This window comes from Sceloporus occidentalis, unplaced genomic scaffold, assembly GCF_023333645.1.
Source record: "Sceloporus occidentalis isolate IW3139 unplaced genomic scaffold, rSceOcc1.0.p SCAF_24, whole genome shotgun sequence".
Taxonomy (NCBI): domain Eukaryota; kingdom Metazoa; phylum Chordata; class Lepidosauria; order Squamata; family Phrynosomatidae; genus Sceloporus; species Sceloporus occidentalis.
The window spans coordinates 7,065,397-7,085,806 of record NW_028317004.1 but is presented as its reverse complement, the minus strand read 5'-3'; the positions used below and the strand labels follow the sequence as shown (position 1 = coordinate 7,085,806).

General features: G+C 36.4%; 1 protein-coding gene across 1 annotated transcript in view; it reads right to left on the bottom strand.

The window, feature by feature from the left end:
• Positions 1 to 556: 556 nt before the first annotated feature.
• The window catches only part of LOC149300571 (ras and EF-hand domain-containing protein-like), a 29,675-nt gene continuing 9,821 nt past the window's right edge, over positions 557 to 20,410 (bottom strand). Inside the window, exons 3-17 of the mRNA XM_089485192.1 lie at positions 20,161 to 20,251; positions 14,605 to 14,700; positions 13,772 to 13,849; positions 12,700 to 12,815; positions 12,248 to 12,316; positions 11,646 to 11,730; positions 10,786 to 10,862; positions 10,112 to 10,346; positions 8,457 to 8,603; positions 5,421 to 5,568; positions 4,234 to 4,315; positions 3,919 to 4,033; positions 2,650 to 2,769; positions 2,402 to 2,478; positions 557 to 662 (exon numbers count right to left, since the gene is read on the bottom strand). Of these exons, the coding sequence (XP_089341318.1) occupies positions 557 to 662; positions 2,402 to 2,478; positions 2,650 to 2,769; positions 3,919 to 4,033; positions 4,234 to 4,315; positions 5,421 to 5,568; positions 8,457 to 8,603; positions 10,112 to 10,346; positions 10,786 to 10,862; positions 11,646 to 11,730; positions 12,248 to 12,316; positions 12,700 to 12,815; positions 13,772 to 13,849; positions 14,605 to 14,700; positions 20,161 to 20,251 (1,642 nt within the window). The remainder of the gene's footprint in view (positions 663 to 2,401; positions 2,479 to 2,649; positions 2,770 to 3,918; positions 4,034 to 4,233; positions 4,316 to 5,420; positions 5,569 to 8,456; positions 8,604 to 10,111; positions 10,347 to 10,785; positions 10,863 to 11,645; positions 11,731 to 12,247; positions 12,317 to 12,699; positions 12,816 to 13,771; positions 13,850 to 14,604; positions 14,701 to 20,160; positions 20,252 to 20,410) is intronic.

Sequence of the window (20,410 nt, the reverse complement as noted above, 5' to 3'; positions counted from 1 at the left end):
AAATTCAAGATTTTTTTTTAAATCATTATACCTCATTATACACAAGAACGTCAAAGAAAATTACAATAGGCCACTTTTATTTTTCATCTTCAGGATGGCAATATACAAAGTAGGAAAATGAACAACACATCAAAGGAGAAGACTATGTATATTATTAATAAATTACATATAAGAGCTTTTGTTGGATTTTGGAAAAAACTATGAACATTCATTTAGTACTTCAGACGCTAAATGATGATATGCCCATTACAAACACGAAGTTAAAAAAACTGACATATATATATATATAAATAATTATTTTAAAAACTAACAAAGCATTGTTAGTTATATGTTCTAACCTTGTTACTTTGAAGTTTATACATTGAAACTGTACATGTTCTGACTCATAAATAACAATATTTGAGTGTCATACTGAATATAACACTCAAAGGAGGGGGCTGTCAGCCACGAAGCCTCAAAAATGGCACAGAATATTTTATATACTTCATCTAAAGTATAACAAATGTGAGTTATCTAAACATTTTAGCAGGAGAGAAAGATAATTTACTACAAGTCTTTAAACATTACAGCAGTTTTTCATTTGTGTTTTCTTGGCAGTTGCTCCTGAAAGATTGGTCACAGATCCCATGTCATCTTCATTGTCACCGCACTTTCTCACCTCACTTGAATAAGGTCAGAGGGAATAAGGAGTTGTTATATTGTGACACAAATTCAAATACCAACAAAAAAGACCATGCATAGATATAGTGCTATGTGCATTAATGTACAATGACATAATGAGCTATGTTTGGTGCGTGAATATTTTTTGTCTGTCTGCCGATTTTATGAAACAAACTGTACTTAGAACAGGACATTTAGTGTTCGAAAGTAGAAATAAGGGACTGTGAACAACACAGTTCACTCTAGTTACTAGAAGAGTAACATTTTTCCATATAAAGCACTAAAAGGTATGTATTGTATTATATGTAAAGAACTAAAAAAGTGTTAACAGATTAACTATGAACAATGAACAAAGCATAATCAAGCATCAAGCATAAATAATTGTTGTTAAATGTGCCCGGGGAGAATTCAATGATCTTTCGAATGTGTGATAAAGTAGATATATAGTAGATGTAATAAATGTTCATGCTTGCATATGGAAAAAGGTTACAAAAGGTTTCTACTCCAAACCCCCTCATTTATATCCTCTACCAAATCCACTAGATATTAACATCTGCATGCAGCTGTATACTCTAAATAAATTACATCTATAACAGTGTTTGTGTTTAGTAAACTATGGCTATAACGTGTAGGCTTTCCAAGATCTTGTAAACATACAGGAACCAATCTTCAACATCAAGGTTGTTGACATGTGAGTTTGACAGATTAAAAAGAAAGTAACAATTCCTTTGGAATTTTGATGTATGTTGATTGTTTCAGGTACAATGGCCTTATACAATATTAGCTGTTAGCAATGGATTGGGTGGGAGGAAGTGGGACAAGTTAGTGCCACCTGGTCTATACAACCCATGGCCTCACTGGATATGTGCAACGGAGCTGGGAACTATTAGGATCTCCCATAGTCCTCCATGGGGCAATTACAGCTGAGGTAATGACATTAACGTTTACCATTAAAAAAGTGATTCTGGTTTTATAATGTATTATCACTATGACAGCTAGTTGTGTTTGGTGATAAGATAACTTTACACTTTTTAAAAAACCCTTTCAAATAACCATTGTATCCTGATGTTCTGCCCACTTAGGACATGCAGGTGCACAAGGAAGCATTTTACGGGCATATGTACCTGCAATGAACTTCGCAGAAAACAAGCTGTGTAGGAATTATTTAATGAATAGTCTAAATTTGTGTATAATAGTAAAGCCAATCCCATGTTATGAATCACTATTGAATAAGGCACATTTGTGTTACGTGTTACAGATTACAGTAAACATGACCTTTGTCCAAGGTAGAGCCCTGCGCTGGACTGCTTTTTTAATCCCGCTCCTGCAATGTGGGTGTTCCGCTCCCGCCCGCCCCCACCACATTTGTGGCCAATCCCGCCTGCTCCCGCCACATTTGTGGCCAATCACGCCCGCCTCCTTACCTGATTTCCCGCGCAGTCCCGCAAGTTGTTCCCTCACAGCGTCTCTTCTCTTGCTCCGCCCAGGAACAAGGCGGAGTCTCAGGAAGTTACGTCACATCTCGTGACTCTGCCTTGTTCCTGGGCGGAGCAAGATAGGAGACACTGTTATGGAGCAGCGAGAAGACAGCCTTGTGGGACTGCGCGGGATTACCGGGACCCGCAGGTACAGTGCCTGACCGCCCGCTCCCGCCCCAGCAAGACCGGCCGCGCCCGTAAGTTTTTTGGCGGGTCCCGCGGGACCCGCCTCCCAATGCAGTCCTCTAGTCCAAGGCACATACCGTGCAAGATGAAGAACAGCTTCTACGATGTTTGATCCCTCCTTGGCACTAGTTTCACAGAATAATGCATTGTATGTCTGTAAGAAGGAGAAGGAATTTAACACAGATGCAACTTTAATAGTGTGTTATTAGCAGAGGTGGTGCTATGATATTAACAGATCAAGCAGCTGCATAGGGCTCCCTTATTTGGCTAAATTGCCCCTTCAGACATTGTGGGAGGTGTGACAAAACATGTTAACAGAACCTACCATGGATAACTTTTCTCCATAACTCGTTGGCACACACTTATGTCCTTGATCTGACATTATTGGTCGAAGGTCAGCTTTGTTTCCTACCATCATGATAGGGATTCTGTCATTGGTTGCATTCTATCAGACAAAATGAAAATACAACTGATTGTTTTGTAGATATCACTTTTACAGTTTAGAAAATATTTTTAATCTGGGAACATGTGGCAAAAGATATCCAAAGGTAAACTGGCACTGGCCTCATATCCCCCCCCACACTACAAAGGCTGGCTCAACCAATTCACATACATTTTTTAGTGTGCAGAACTGTAACATTTAGGATTTGAGAAAAGTGACAGATCTGATTTAAATTTATTTTTGTAAATACCGTATTGGCTCGGATATAGGCCGCACCCGAATATAGGCCGCACCCTAAAAGTTAGGTGCTTTTTTAAAGAAAAAAGTATCTGCCCCCCCGAGATATGCTGCCACTCTGTCCCGAAGATGTACCCCCCTGAGATATGCTGCCACTCTACCCCCCCGATATATGCTGCCACTCTACCCCCCCCCGAGATATGCTGCCACTCTACCCCCCGGAGATATGCTGCCACTCTGTCCCCAAGATGTCCCCCCCCCCACCAGACTTACCAGTGCAGACTTCACGGGGCCTTGCGGGGCCGGCAGGGGACATATTCAACGGAAGTATTCAACTTCCGGTGCCGGCACTTCCGCCGTGGGAAGTACCGGCAAGGAAGATTGTTCGCGCAGACGTTCACCGGCAGCGGCGATGCGAGAATAAATAACCTCCGCTGCCGGCACGTCTGCAAGATGTGCTTTAAAAATCTCCCTTGCCGGGACTCCCCCCGTGGAAAGTGCCGGCAGGGGAGGCTGTCTGAGCGTATCAGAGAGTAGGATACGGGTCCCCTGCACCGCTACGGGGGATCTGTATCCTAACCCCGCTGCCTGCCCGGGCGCCCGGGACTGCATGTCCCGGGCGTCGGGCACTAGACCCCGAATATAGGCCGCACCCCCACTTTAAAGACTTAAAGTGGGGGGAAAAAGTGCGGCCAATACGGGTATTATTTCTTAACCTAGCACCTTAAACTTTATTTTATTATAATGATTGATTATGATTCAAACCTGTGTAATATAACATATACTTTCAATTTACCTTCCTAGGAAAACAACTTTTGAAAACTTTGATATGAGAGATTACTGTAACAGACTGTATTGTTATTGTGTGATGTCCAGTGCAAAAATCTACTCCTACAACTGTTATAGGATATTTACCTCGATCATGTCTATCCACTCCCTCACATTCAGGAAACTTTTCTCACACGTTACGTCATAAAGAAGCAGAACCCCATCTGCTCTTCTAAAATATGATTTGGCAATACTCCTAAATCTGAAACATAATGAAAGTGGTGAGAAAACATTCTCTATGTACATTAACAAGTACTCAATATGAATTATACATAAAAAAACAAGCTTAAAGTAAATTACACTATGCAATTATGTATGATTAGATGGTCAGTGAAACATGGTAGGCATGATTTAAATTTTTTTCAAATCTACACATTTGTCCTTTATTGCCATAGTGCACACCTTTCTTGCCCTGCTGTATCCCAAAGCTGCAGAAGTGTTGGCTCTCCATCCACTACCAGTGTTTTCATTTGGAAATCCACTCCTTTAAAACAAAACAAAATCAATTTTATGTTTTTTCTTCTTTAAAATAATTTCTGTACATATTTATTAATGTTTTACTTTGTACTCTGGTTGCATGAGGTGAGGTCATCACATGATGATTGGTGATCATAGTGATAACATAGTGATAACACTACTACCTATGCAGTCACAGTAGGCTTTAGAGCCCACTGTTTTTATATCAGCATGTGGAACAATATTGAGGTGTGTAGAGGTTAACCATCTACCCCTTCAGCTGGGAGGCTATTCGCTCATTCGCGTATACTTTCCAACATCTAAGCGTCTGACCCTCTCATTTTAAAAAGTATGACCTTTTGTCCCAACATTTTCCTGCTGGTAGTCCAGTTTGCCATTATGAAAATCTGATAGATGGGATGTGAAGTTACTAACAATAGCTGCAATTAAAAAATACAAATATGTTCCTACGCACCACAGGGATTTCCTTTCCTAATTTCAGGTAACAACAAAGCATTTACTACGCAGCCTACATGGAGTTAATATATACAGTATGTCAGGTAGCATTACACAGTGATGTCAAAATATTAAAAATACAAATGTTAAACCTTTTACTATAACTGCTAGCAGTTTACAATTATAAAAATCATTTTCATTAAATATTGCATAAATTCTTTCCTTAACCTTAGAAAGCAAAAACATCTACTGTATTAAAAAAGCCACATCACCAACAAAGGTCAAATGAAAAAAAGATTCATTGATGCAATTGTTCACAGGCATTTTGAATCTAGAATTATATGTATTAACAAATGGTGAAGAGTTATGAGTAGTATGGTCCTGTACTGAGCTTGATTATTTAAATTAATGTATTTATAATACACAATCAACATAAAAACTTGTATGTGCCTTTTTGACAATTATGATATGTAAATATTATTAGTTTTCCATCTACCAAATAGTAGAGGCATATTTGATAGGTTGTAAATTGCAAGGGAGTTTTACTACATTGACCTTTACAGCATGGAAATAAATATTTTTATTTCCAAAATGAGTATTGATGCACAGAAAGAAATCATCACTTTCAATGTGTTAACTCACCAGTTCTATTATTATTGCCTATTATTTAAACTTACCCAAAGTGGCACTTGTGTTCCCTCGAAACTCATTTTTACACAACCTCATGAGAAAACTGGACTTCCCAACAGCGGCATCACCAGCAAGCACTATCTTGAAGGCTTTTTCTGTTCTAGGAAATTTATTGACTTGGTCTGTGTTATCAACCTGAAATGAAGAGACTTGGGTTGTAAACATCAACATTCATTTATTCATTGCGATCAACCATAATGAAAAAGGTACAAAACTGAGGAAAATGTAAAAGATAAGTTGTAGTCAACTACAAGTACGCTGGCAAGTGGGCTGCTCGCTTACCTGAAATTATTACTCTTATTGCAACAAGAGCTCCATTATTTGAACACATCAAGTATGTTGTGGGTCCCCATCCAAGCATTCCTCTGAAACTCAACATGCCTCTAGCACAGTTTCCATATGTTATACCACTATTTTTGCACATTTGTTTCCCAGTAAATATCCACATATGTTAAAACGTGAGTGGGATCTAAATTAAGTGACAGTTGACTATGTACAAGTTGACTAGATGCATCCCTCAAAGAGAAAACGTATACACACAATAGGCTACTACATTTTTTTTTTAGTATTCTGACAGATGACTAATTGTGGTGACCTTGGGACACTTTTCTATATGTGGACCCAAATCTTCTACACCATCACTAAGGTCCTTGGAATCCAGGTGTGATCATGGCTCTACTGCACTTTTTTTTTTAGAAATGAACACACACACAACTAAAAAAAAGAAAGAACACTATGGTAGAGAAAAAATCACATTCAAGATCGGTAACTCCAAATTAGTGAAGAAGATGTATAAGGTATCATTTAGAGAAACACATTTAACCCCTTAAGGACAATGGGCGGTCCCTAAACCCATTGAAAACAATGCATTTTGAGCCTGTACATGTACGGGCTTTGTCATTAAGGGGTTAAATACAGATACACATTAAAAAAAGAGTTTTCTTTTCTCGAACAATAGGTACCAACTCAACCGAGGAAAATAAACCTAAATGTTGAGGAAAAAGATGAGGGAATCTCATGCTTGAGAAGAAGATAAGAAAAGAAGGAAGAAGAAAAAATAAAATATCAACTGCAAGGATTTTCATAAATGTGTTTGTAATGGTACACTAAAAAGATATTATGCTCTGAAACCCCCACCCATGAATAATAATATAAAAACATCAGAAAATGGGAATAAAGCTCATACAGATTTGAAAGAGGAATCTTGTTTCTACGCTACTTCTTACAAATCAGGAGCTTTAGAGATTTTGAGAAATCCAACCTTCAAAGCATGATAGAAACAATTTAACAAACAAAAAACAGGGGGTACTGAGAAGTGTATATCCTTTAAAAATGGAAAACAATCCAAAAAATATATATTTCTGATACGTTTCTCAAGAAATTTGATATACTTGATAGAGTGGCTAACAATATATTAGAAATATCAGAAAGGATATTATACAACATTCATTATGAAAGCATTTTGTAGAGTGCCACTATACAAAGCTAGAAGGAATAAAGTTTTTGTGCAATAGACAAAGTCAAGAAATATGAAGAGAAGGGAATAACAGCAAAAATTTGGAAAAGGGAGATGAAGTGGCTTGGATTCTTTACAACCTAAGGGGCTCAATGGGGAATTTGACCTTTTTAATTTTCTCTAGAATACATTTTTGTAAAGATATCTGTATCTCACATGTATAATGTGCATGATGAACAAAATAGACCAGCGAGACATAATGTGTATGTGTGTATATATATATATATATTTTTATATATATATATTGGATATTTGGATATTTTATGGTTCTTTGTTTTATTGCAAGGATCTTTGTATATTTTGGAATCTGTGCCTGGATTTGTGCTCATGGATGTAGGATGCTGAAAACCATAATGTAAGATATTTTAGACGTAATTAAATTTGTTGAAGAGTATATTTGGTGATTTCTATTCATATCCCTTTGAATGTAAGCCTCGGGGGAAGAATAAGAAAACATATTTATTATGATGAACCTGCTTATCTCTATACACGTGAGTGTATTATTGTACAGAACTATAACTCTGAAATCGTACAGTATTTTGTTATGGATATGTTTCTCTATATATTTTATTTCCATATTAATTGGAATTTTGTAAGCCTGACTGCATCATCAAAATATATTTTTTAAGATTGTAAATTGTCTCAACCATTCTCTGGTGGATTTTGCTGAGCATACAAATCAACAAATGTGTTTCAGCTCTATATGGAGAAAATAGCTTTGAATTAGAAAGGATCCACCCCTCCGCATCTATCTGGGGTGCCAAATATGCCTCACTCCATACACAACATAAAACACATTTTGCAAACATCTCACAGACCTAGGAAAAGATCTGGGCTGCAGGGCCAAGGTCCCAATTTCCCTCATTTACTCATCCACTCCAGCTCTGTGATTTGGAGCAGACATGTGGCCATTCCTGGGCTCCTTGCGGGACGCGGCCAGGACTGCCCAGTGGGAGTTCCCGCCGACGTCAGTGGGAGTTCACGCCGACGTCAGTGGGAGTTCCTGCTGACGTAAGGGGCATTCCCGATGTCATCAGTGGGAGTTCCCGATGACGTCAGGGTGTTCCCTGACGGCAGCGGGAAACACCCCTATTTAAAGGGAAAATGGGCGGGGTGTGACAAGACCCCGCGACCCGGAGGATTCGGGTCTTGTCCCGGAGAACCGGAGAACCAGTGCTTCACCCGGCAATCTCCGGGTGAAACCCAGAGAGTTCCAAGGTATGCATGTGGCCCAAGGCACATGCATCTGAGATCCAGACAATTAGAACTTTTACCCTTATTACAATTAACACCATTACATTTATTTTCATTATTGGTAATAACGGCGACTATTTTTCATTTTGTCAAGCAAATTAGCATGCCCTATTTATATTATTACATTGCATCCATGTCAGTCTGCCAGCACGTATGCGTGTATAAATAAATATCAGATACCTGTGAATTATCGTTACATTACTTGATTGCTGCTTATGTTGGGGAGACATTTATGGGTTTGAAGAAAACTTACAGCTGTTACATGTGCAGGCAGCGCTGAGATACACTTTCTTGAAGATGCCCCTGAGCTGCTTCTGCTGACTGGCCGAGAAGTTTTCCAGTCAAGGATATTTCCATTGCTTTCTGGTGCATACAATTCTTCATCTCTGATTTCAGGAACCTATGGATGGATGACATCTAGTTTAAGGATCACAGAAGTTAAGAAGGGATATGTTATACCTGGAAATTAATTGCCATTAGATACATAATAATAAAAAGTAAGAGCTGCTCACTAAAACCAACTTTGTTGCTTCTTCTGACAGATGGCTAAACCACAAAAAACTAACCAGAAATGCGAGTTCATCAACAACTTGGTTGATTATTGTAAGGCAAATCCAATGTGTAATCACATACAGTAAACACATATTGGGCTAAATTCAATGAGCTGCCTAAACCGTAATTCATGTTAACAGTGGCTGAAAATATAGGGTTTGCAATTCAACTACATGTCTAAAAACAATTATGAAGTCTGTAGTTGGAAAAAGTGATTCAGTGGTGCTCCAGAGTATTAACACAACTTGAATGGTTGAATATTAATTAAAAAAAATGCCAAAAATAACATCCAATTTCAATCTGCGAAATTGAGTCTGTATGCAGGTTTTTCTATCTTAAATGTCATATGGAAGTAGGGGAATGGAATAAATAAGGCTGCTTTTGTTGAGGCAAAATACAATACAGTTCTATCAGGGTAATAAAATCCATTTGAGATCAGCTAGGGTTCAAAAACTATAAACGACTTAGTCCAATTACTACCTATCTATGTTCTTAGAAGCGGCATAAATATTTAAAACATACTAAAGATTTATGTCTGCCATTGTAGACCTCTACTTTACCTTTCTGTCATAACTACAACTACAGGATTTTTAATGGCACCACGTATTCAAAACGATTCTTTAAAAGGCAATTTGGCTTTTCTTTTAAAGCAAGAGACATAATTAAAGACCTTTGTCAGATATATATTTTAATCAAATTGTCTCCTGTCTTCACTGGTAAGTAATTGATAGCATCGAAAGAGGGTTCCTCATCATGTTAATTGATCCTGATGGTGGACCAATCTATCTTGAATCAATGCCACCTCTGTCACTATTATTCATTCAGAATTTCGCACTGCCATTTGTTTTTTTGCAAATCATCTTCACAAGATTGGGGCTGGGGTTATGTGGGGTGAAAGGCTCTCACTAGCAGCTTTCACTAAACAAATTCAGGATAAGAGTGAAATTGATATTCAAAGGCTCCATTCACATCTCTTTGGGTATGTCAAGCAACAGAAAATCTATATAGAAACAGAATGGGATTATTCATTCTGGCTTCCATCCAGAGCCTGGGGCACACTGGGTAATGACATAAATTATTCAAAGTTACAGCAAGAGGCACAAGTATAGAATGTCATAAATATTTATTTTTCCTTGGTGTGTGCATTATAGATCATAAAATTACCATTATCTGTAATAGAAATCTTTCCCAAAAGTATCGGTAGAAGAAGAAAACACTTCTAGGAAACTATATAGTTAGAAAACCTCTGTTTAAATATGGTTGTATTTTGGCTCTTATTGTTGATACAAAAGCAATTCTCTGGTTTTTCTCTATGCTAAATTCATGTGTAACAGATTCATATGTAGAAGTACTTACATCTGTATCAGAGGCATCTCCACCAAAGCTCTCATGCGTAAACCGTGACCTATGAAAGAGTTTGTGTGGTCTGTATTCTACTTCCGAATCATATTCGTTGGAGTCCCTGAGAGTGGATAAGCCACTGTCTATGCAGCTTTCAGGAAGGCTGTCAACCTCACAGTTCATTCTCTGCATTGGATCGCATGCAGCTAGGGTGTCATAGTCCTCATCTAAGTAGGATGATCGAGGAGACCTGACAAATATATATGACAGTATATTGATTACATCCATATTTAATTAATTAAGCTTTTGCATGAAACAAAGCCATAACTTTTTAAAAAAACTTTAGATTTGATATCTCCCTTTGTAACATATGTTTAGTACAGTTTTATAATGTAATTGCCATATTTAACAACACAGTATTTAAATCTTGAAAGCATATCAAATTAAATAACTTATTAACGTGACCTTCTTCTGCTGGAAGAGCTGGGCTGACCCTATATATTGCATAGTTAATTCAGAGAGATTTCACCGACGTCTCCTCATCAATTTAATGCTTTATTATTCAGGCTAATCTCACCACTTAATGCAGAGTGTTGCCCGCCAGTGTTCGCCCTTCTGCTGCTGACTCTCCCTTTAGTGTATGAACCCCATAAAACAATATATAATAATAATTAGTGGTTAGTATATACCTATCGTACGGTGAATTACTTCTGTTCAGTTTGGGACTATTTCTTGATATAGTACCTCCCGGCGAAGTGTTTGCACGCTAAAACAAAATTAATTTGTTAGCAGTACTGGTGTGGACAGCAATTAACATTTTTCATATGTAAACATCATAAAACATCTAATATGCTGTAAACAAGAAATACTTGTAAAAAAAAATTGAAGCTATTAAAGTGACCATTTGTAATATACCCCGTCTAACAAAAATTTCAAAATCTCAAAAAAAAAACAAGTGCACTCATGCATACTCACAAATTCAAACCTGCATACAAGTTTGGGGAATGCAATTAAGTTCATAGCTGAGCTCCATTGGAGGTCCTTTGTGAACTGCTGAGCCAACTGATATCTGAAGGAATCTGCCCAGAGTGAGTCTGCAAGTTCCTACCATGATCGTCTATTGAATCCTCACCATGGAGTCAAGAAGACCAAAAAGGTATAGTAAATCCCACTGCTAAAAGTGAAGGGGTTACCTGACCCAAACTGATCCCACAAGCTGCCAGTGTTCTAAACAGTTGAGACGGACTAACTGCCACTTCAGCTGTTACTATTTAGGTACCTTAACAATATGGACTTTATTACACAAACCTGAGCAAGCTTACAGGTATCATGAAAACCAGAAATGTAACTTCGTCAATCCAACGGTATATCTAATAAGACTCGAACTTATTAATGACTTCTGTTCATACCACTTTTCTAGTAGCTTTACTGGCAGACAGTTGACATCCAAGCCGAGTATAACGTTGTATGACAATCATGACTATGTAAACTCATAATACGGATGACTGCACACAGACATATGCATGAGCTGGTATACAGATGAACTTACCAGGGATCTGTTGTACTTGCTAAAACTGTTCTCCAGTACACTACGAAGACCGTCATTACTGTCATGCAGTTTTCGATTAGCTGTTCTAGTATCAAAAAGGAAATGTGTAACTTATACAACTATGATAACATTATATAAATATATGCAGGGCCAATATAAAGAGCTCTTCAGTGACCTGTTCATTAACAGAAATATACAAAGAACCAGAGGTCACCCTCTGAGACTGGAAGAGATTTCATAGACGACAAAAGAAGGGATTCTTTACAGTAAGGACAATAAAAGTATGGAATTCACTGCCAAGAGAGGTGGTGTTATCCAATACATTAGTTTTAATATAATTTTTAAACAGATACAGTTCATCATTTACTATGTTTTTTATGAAACACTGGTGTCTATCTTGTATGAACGCTAGTGCATTTTACCATGAAAATGAGGAGACTTATAGATTTAGTCCAACTCATGCAAGTTTGTTGCTACTTATGCTACTGTACGCGCGGGCGTTTTAGTGATCAGTTTTAAGGGAGTGTAAGAAAAGATATCTGACCGGAGACAATTTACAGCATTAAATATGTAGAAAATGACTTAACAAAATAATAACCTACTGTAGTATTTCTATTTGCCTTGCCAGGTCGTCTCGTTCATTGGTGTATTCCTTAATTATCTCCATATCTCTGGAAAAATAAGCAATACAATATTGAGTGATAAAAAACTGGGTAAGATATAAGAGTCAAAGACACATTTTAGGGGACTTTGATTGATTTGTTTTAAGGTGCCAGGAAAGGAAAGTTCAAAAATGAGGCACCAGCAGAGAAAATGGCTCTTAATAAACAGTCTTCAGATGTATAAAGAAAAATAAATATAGCTTTGCACAACTTTTCAATCCTACAACAAGCACATTTATTCAAGACTAGAGGTCAGGCCAAAAAAAATGCAGTTTGTGTTGTGTTTTTGCGTGAGAGCACCAAGGCATTTTGATGGGAGTTTAAATACATGAGTATATTAATACTTTTAATAGTATTATTATTGTTATTATTATTATTATTATAAAAAATACCTTTCAGAGCTAAGGCTTTGATCTGCATAATCACTTTTCAAAGCATCCAATTCACTCTGCAGAAAGGAAATACTTGTCTGAGCTTCCAGCAATTCTTTTTTCAGTTTCTGATTCTCCTGCATGAAATCAAGATGAGCATTTAATTAAAAACATTTTCCACTGCTCACAAAACCAGCATGTATGGATCTGACTCTAATTCTGTCCACAAGCACACAAGGAACCCTTAATGATATCATATCTGATACGAAAAAGGAGAATGTAAACAATAATCACTCAAAGAAATAAGCATTCACAGCTGCCAACAGTCCCAGATTTGCCGGGAGGGGCGAATGTCTGAGTCGGGCACTTTGCATGCCTGAAAAGAGGAGGAGACGTGATGTTAAAATGTTACCCATATATTGTCAGTTTAGTTATACTTGACATCATAGGCACACTAAGGTCCAGCATGAGATAATGAAAAGTTTGTGAATGTAAATCATTATTTTTTTGTCATCATCTGCATACATGTTGCTCATACTAGTAGCATTTATGGCACTATTTTACAATGTATGATAAATAGTACTGGAATTAGGTTTCTCTTTTTTAGGACCTAAATATGTTTATGTAGGTGTCTTCACACTGATGATGACCAGTAGTTACAGAGACTACAATAAGTTGTTACAAGGGTGCATATTCTCAAATCACTTTGTACCCTGGGTCACTACTTTGCAGCGTTTATGAATTCACCCTGAAGGTGCTGGCTACCTACGCTTTTGAATATGTAACTTTCACAGGGCAATATACCAGTCCTCAATTGGGACTTACAGAAAGTGATACTGGTGCTGTGTGTCTTAGCACCATAGCAATCAATAGGATTCCAACTCATTACATTGGTTGCTATGGTGATAAGACCACTTTTTTAAACCTTGCACAAAAAAGTAAGTTTTATATATACCCCCAATGTCTTATTTTGGCAGGCATTTTGCATGTTACTGTTTGAGTGCAAGAAGGACCTGCAAACAAAATATTTGTAAAAAGACACCTTTGTTCACCAAATGGGCATAGTTATTTACAGCTCTAAATTAAATCTTACCAGTGTCAATTCGTGCATCTTTGTTCTTAGTGCTGCCACATCTTCCTTTAAATTTATGCTCTTTGATTGTTCTTCAAGCTGTGAAAATCCATGAAAATGTATTAAAATAAATCCTTTATACTTTGTAAAAGTTGGTGAAAACAGGCTTTTTTAGTAAGCCCACGGATACACCAAGCAAATACACCAAGCTAGGCATAGGTAGTATTTTACAAACTGTCTGTGCATATTAACTTTTTTAAGCGTGTGCCTAATTAATTCTGTTTACTATAAATCCAATCTTTTAGTAAAATTCTAGCCAGCTCTGCCATCTATTGCTTCACTCCCTTCCCCATCATTCCAGAAGAGTAGAGTTCCCAAAGAGGAGAGGGACAGCCTTACAGCCAAGTATTATACAACATCCTTTGACAATGGTATTCAGTAAGAAGTGGGGGGTCTGAAGCATCATACGTGATGTCACTCCCAGCAGCACTATATAGCCCCCAAGTTCCCTGCATATGGCGCTCAGTTATTCTGATGCTCGCAGTGTGCTACGTTGTGTCCTTTACTGCAACTCCTCAAGTTGGTTCCAAACACTACATAATACAATATCACTTCTGGGCCACATGCTATTATGAAAAAAATGAACCAACTTGGAATTCAGTTCTGTGGACCTATGTAATAAAACAACACTGAAATGATTTACGGAAAAAGATTTCTAACACTTTCCCATCCTTTTGTCAACTATACCATGACTACATCACCCAAATTGTTCTTTCTCTTTAAACCATTTTTATATTGTTATTAAATGGCATTACTGTATGGTACAAACAAAACATTGACAGTTTTCTAGTTACCCTTTTGAGCTTTTTTATGGCCACCTGAAGTTCAGCAACTTCAGTTTCATGTTGGCGCTTCAGATCACAGAGAGCCTCTTCCGCCTTTCGTTTCTCCTAAAAGAGGAAAACATTGTCTTAATGTCATTGATAAAAAAAAAAAAAGATTCTCAGTTGTCAAAGTATGTTCCAGACACGCTATACACACACACAAGTTTAATCCATAATTAATTCTTTGGTCCATTTTACCAGAGGTTCCGTAATTCAGTTGTCGGCCAGAAGCTGTTTAAGCCCCTGAATGCTGGTAAGCAGTTATCTACACAGAAAGACAAGACAAATCTTTTGCTTAAGCAAAACTTTTTGTAGGCTTTTAACATGCCACAAAATTCCCTCTGACTTGTTGGCCAACAGGAAAAATAAAAAACATGAATTATAGTCAACAGTTACTTGCCAATTCAAACACTCGAAGGAAATACACAGTTGAAGATATAAAGCTGATGCTGACCACCAGAATTGTGAAAACATATTTTCACTATATACTGGGAGATTTTTGTATTTCTTGTCTCACTCTTTCTGTGTATATATTTGTTTTAGGTAGTTTGTATGTTTGATTCTCTCACAGGTTATTTACAAATATTTAAATTTTCCCTTTTCAGGTTTACTTTTTCCTCTTAGATTTGCAGCACTGCCATTAGGTGTGCATTTTAATAATCAGGGCCACTAGGTGGTGCTTACAAACCACAATGACACAATGATTATGATTCCTTGAAGACAACGGGATCCATCCACTCATAGTAATTAAACAGTTAATTTGTGAGACCCAAATGGGTAGTTTGCAGGCACATATAATATAGCATCTATATAATATTATAGCAAGCAACTAGTTTATACATATATATATATATAATATATATATAATATATATAAATATATATAAACAAAATAGCAATAGATTATGCAATAATCAAATATAAATGCAAAATTGCATGTTATAAAATAAAAAAAAAATATGTGATAACTAAGCCCCTGGTACATGGTACACCTGATCATAAGATTAGAAAAACAAATGACAAGATATTTGGTTGTATTTGAAATATACGATACATACAATTTTAGGGAACATTTTCTTTAAAAAAAAAAAAAGTCTTGTATCATGGAACACTGCCACATTAGAATTAACATTGTATATGTAACAAGATTGCATGAAACAATGGTACTATAACCAGCAACACAGAGCAATACCACAAAATATATTCTCTATTAAATCAATTGATCATTTCATAAATGTACGGGGAAGTGCTTACTCAAAGGCATCTAAACCACCTTGTAGTATCTTAACTGTACAATGAGCACCTAATCTTTGTTAATGGTAATTCATCAGCAATAACAACCCATACAATGTTCGCCTATCATTCGGTAATGTTTGTCTTTCTGCATGTAGATAGCAAGGGAAAATTTTCCCATACTACCTACAAATTGTTCTCCAAACAAATATGAATGAAATGAGAAAGCTGCTTTACCGAGATGTAAAAAGTTAAAAAAGCAATGGTGCATAAGAAAAAAAAACTATTTTTTTTTTTTTAGGTGAATAGGCAGATTCACAGCGGTAACCCCTTTATAATGTGTATGATTTTGGTGTACATATGGAGGTAAACTCTCAGATTAAAAATGCATACAGAATCATCTTGATGGCCTCTGAAATGGTCATTTATAGAAAAGACAGAAAGATACACATTGAGACTATGGTTCAAAAATATGTATTTTCAGCCTATGTGCAATTCACTACCATCACTTGAACAACCAAACAAGTACAAAGACTTATTTCTTGCAGGGGATGGGGTAATAGGTTACCTTTCCATTCAATAACAACTTTCCTGCCGTGAATTGTTTCAGAACCAGTACATACAAATGTGTAGCTGCTTCATTTAAGAGTTCTCTGTAACACAATAGACAGGAGCATGAAGTCATAAGAAAAACCTGCTTTAGTCCAGCCCTGTAGAAAATATGACCTGGAACAATCACTAATGAAAAGCTCGAAATGTGAACCTAACAATTTTGAGACGTTTGGGAAATAACAGGGACGAGCAGTCAACTGTCAATCCCATAACCCGAGGCTCATAAGAGAAACATAGACTTTGACGTCAGATAAGCACCATTTGGTCCATTTAGTCTGCCTGTATTTTTCCTTCTTTAAACTCTCAAACCTTAATCAGTCCTAGGTAATCTCCAGACTTGGGTGGGACTCTACAGACATTAACTAGTTAGAACAATGATCTTATAATAACAAAATATGTTCTACTTGTTTGCAATAGTCTAAATTATATATATATATATATATATATATATATATATATATATATATATAATTTAATTTTTTTTATTTTTTTTTTAAATACAGATACACAACTTGCAGGTTACAACCCAAATCTCAGTCCTCCAGTACTATGTCTGTGCTCCATGTAAGCATAGAATATGCTCTTGAAATAGTCCATTGTTCTAGCTGTGCCTAGGGCGGTTGCATTCAAACCTGCTTATGGATCATTCATGGCTATAAGCGCGGCTCTAAATGCTTAATGGATCTCTACAAAACACGCAAAAATATGTAGACACAGAGACCCTAGTGCTATCCTTAGTTATTGCAGCCAGATGGGAATGCTTCTAATAACCGCAGGAAGAATTTTACTAAAACCCTGCAATATACATTTTCTACCATTTTCTGTTTTGATATTTATCCAAGATACCAGATAGAAAACATATAATAATTTTTTTTAATTTCATTTTAACCTTGACCTTCTATTGATACAAATTATTTGGATACACAAACATATAAAGAATTATCTAGCTACATGAACAACAAATGGCGGCAGTCAGTGCACTTTAGACTTGGCATGGTACTTTTCTTTTAATTCTAAATATGGCAAATTAAGAAGAAAGAAGAAAAAGTAGATACTGTTAATGTTAAGATAAGTTTTCAATTTAAGATCGTGTTGGACATTGTTGGACATTAAACATCCCATGGTTTAAGAGTATTCCTTGAGTGCAATGTCCCAATCAATGGATCAATTAAGATGATTTGACCCTTTTTTGTATGGATATCCTTAAGTCCTGGCTTAATAGTTGCCATTGAGGAATGAAATTGCCTCCCACCATTGCAAATTGTTTACTGACAACAACTGCTATCCTGTTCATCAGGTACTGCTGTGAACACTTGCTCATATGAGGGTAAATCTACCAAATGCCAAAAGACTGAAATGGTTTGATTATGACAAAAAGTCCTGTTCTCTTCTACAAACCTTCATATCTAAGCATATCAAGTATCTCTATAGAGCAACACACCCTCACAAAAGTAAAATAGTTTTAAAAAATACCCATTTTGTTTGAACAATTATATTTTTTCCTCCAGATACTGTTTTTGCACATACTTATTCTGGTACAGAATTTTACCTTGTATCATACATTCAAATAAAGTACCAACCTCTAGATAATTATAAAACAGTCACTAAGTTTCAGAATAGTTGACCAGTAGCAACAGGATAATTCTGATACCATCAATATTAAGTTTAGCACATACTATAAAGATACTCCAAGGAAGGCACATAGTCAGGCTCTTACTCAGCTTAAATGGGTATACATAACTGGGCTGTATGGGTTGATATTAATCACTTTATTGTGTCTACTTACATTCAGAACAATGTCTGAAACCAAAGAAATTTCCAATCTGAGGAAGGGCACTTAAAACATGTATAGCTATTTTTTAAGAACAGAAGTCCCCATTTCTCAGTGAATTTTAATAACCTTGGCAATACAACCAATACAGTAGTGTTGATATATGCTCCCTACATAACAGAAAACTCAACACCCCAATGTCGTAACTGTGCTTCTTTCTAGTAGTGCTAGAATAGGCACATACATGGAGTGTGTCCGTAGCTTAAGAGCTACTCGGCGTTAGCTACATAACTACTAAAAGCTCATGAACTACCCTCTGGAGACGGGACACCTGCTCAAGGGTGTAACCTCCCACACATTAGTTTTGCTGCAAAACACTTGAGCAAGGCTTCTATTGCACTGTAAACCCACACACTCATAGTAGTATTAACACGATACAGGCCCACAAAGTAAATAAAATGAAGGCATGCTGCATTTGTATTGTAGGTGTACCTGTTTGCTTTAAGCAAAATACGTGAAACACCCTGTATGGAAAACCAACCCGGGGTTCAATTCAAATGTTACAGATAGCACAATGTCATAATGGACTATGGCTATGGAAACACTTGACCTATACACTTAGGTTTAAATGCTATATATCAAAATGTCCCCTATTATATCAGGATTCCTTCTCCACATTGTGTAATAAGCATGAATACAAAAATATTCGTTTACAAAGAAAGTTTAGGTGATAAAGTAAGTACTTCCATAACCACACCTCTTTCTGATGCTTGGTTATGCCAAATGCTATTTAACTCTACATGAGGCTGAAACTATCCTAAAATGGTTTTAATGATTTTTAAGAAGTTGTAATAATTGTAACTGTCTTGGTTAAATCTGTAACTTGGCTAAAGCAGCTATTGGCTTCTAAAGTACAGTTTCACCTAGACATGTTCTGACAATATTAAATTCTGATTTTCCATGTTATCCTTCCTTCTAGATGTTTAAATATGCAGAAAACAACTTAAAAAATTCAAAAAAGAAAGCCTTTTTTCACCAAGGCAACAAACCATTTTAATATATGCATCCATGGTCTCTTTTTATACTACATTGCTACAGGCTACAATTTTGAGAAAATATTATTAAATGGGACAATATTACAGATAGTTAAAGAACGAATTAATTAAGGATGTATTGAAAAGTAAGCAAGATGATATGCTAATACCATGATGAGTTATACAAGTTTGTAGAAAAGCATCTTTGTAAGCATTTCTCAGAAGGTAAATATATTTTATTTAATATATTACATATTTTTTGTTGCCATGTGAGTAGGCATTTTGTCTTTTAATCACTTCTCTGTCTTACAATTATATTAAACCATAAATCACACACGAAGACTTACAGCATATTGTATTTGCCTTATTAGCTACAATCCATCAGCTTGGAATCTGTATCAGGATTTTCAGAACACTTACCGTACATCTTCTATACTTTATGCATGAGATGAAATGCCTAAATACTGCACTTTTATTTCAGATTTATCGTTATTTATAATTTTTTGACCAGTAAGTAGACTATTTTTGCTATTTTGTAGAAGGACTGCTCCTTCTGCAAGCCACATTTCTCTTAAACTTGAAACCAAAAAACTATAATTGATATTTTAGTTAAACAATTTTTAGAAAATAAAATGAATGTTAAAATAAGTTTTAAAACATAGAGATGTGTAAATCAATGTAAAGGACAATCAAACTAAAAGTGAAAGGCTGTTTATAACCTAGCAATAAACAGAAAAGGTACCTTAGGAAAAGGCATTGATAAAGGTGATAATGAAGTCTTTTCTCCTGTTTTCAGAGGAACTCAAATGTGGAATACAATACTACAATCATCCACGGCATAAATAGGCCACATTTTTCCCAGTCAGTAAAAACCCACCTCTTTCTTTATTCTGATTTCTGCAGCTTGAATACGCTGATCCATCTCCTCTTCTAACTCACTCAGTTGCATGGCTGCTTTATCCTGAGCTCTGTAAACAAAAAAAGAAGATTTCACAAGCTGCTCTGTTATGAGTTCTGTGATATAAACATAAAACCCATGTCACTTATTTATTCCAAAACTTACAGGGCAGATCAGGGATGAAGCCCACAGGGGCCAGAATGGACTAGAGTGGGCCCTGACAGAGCGC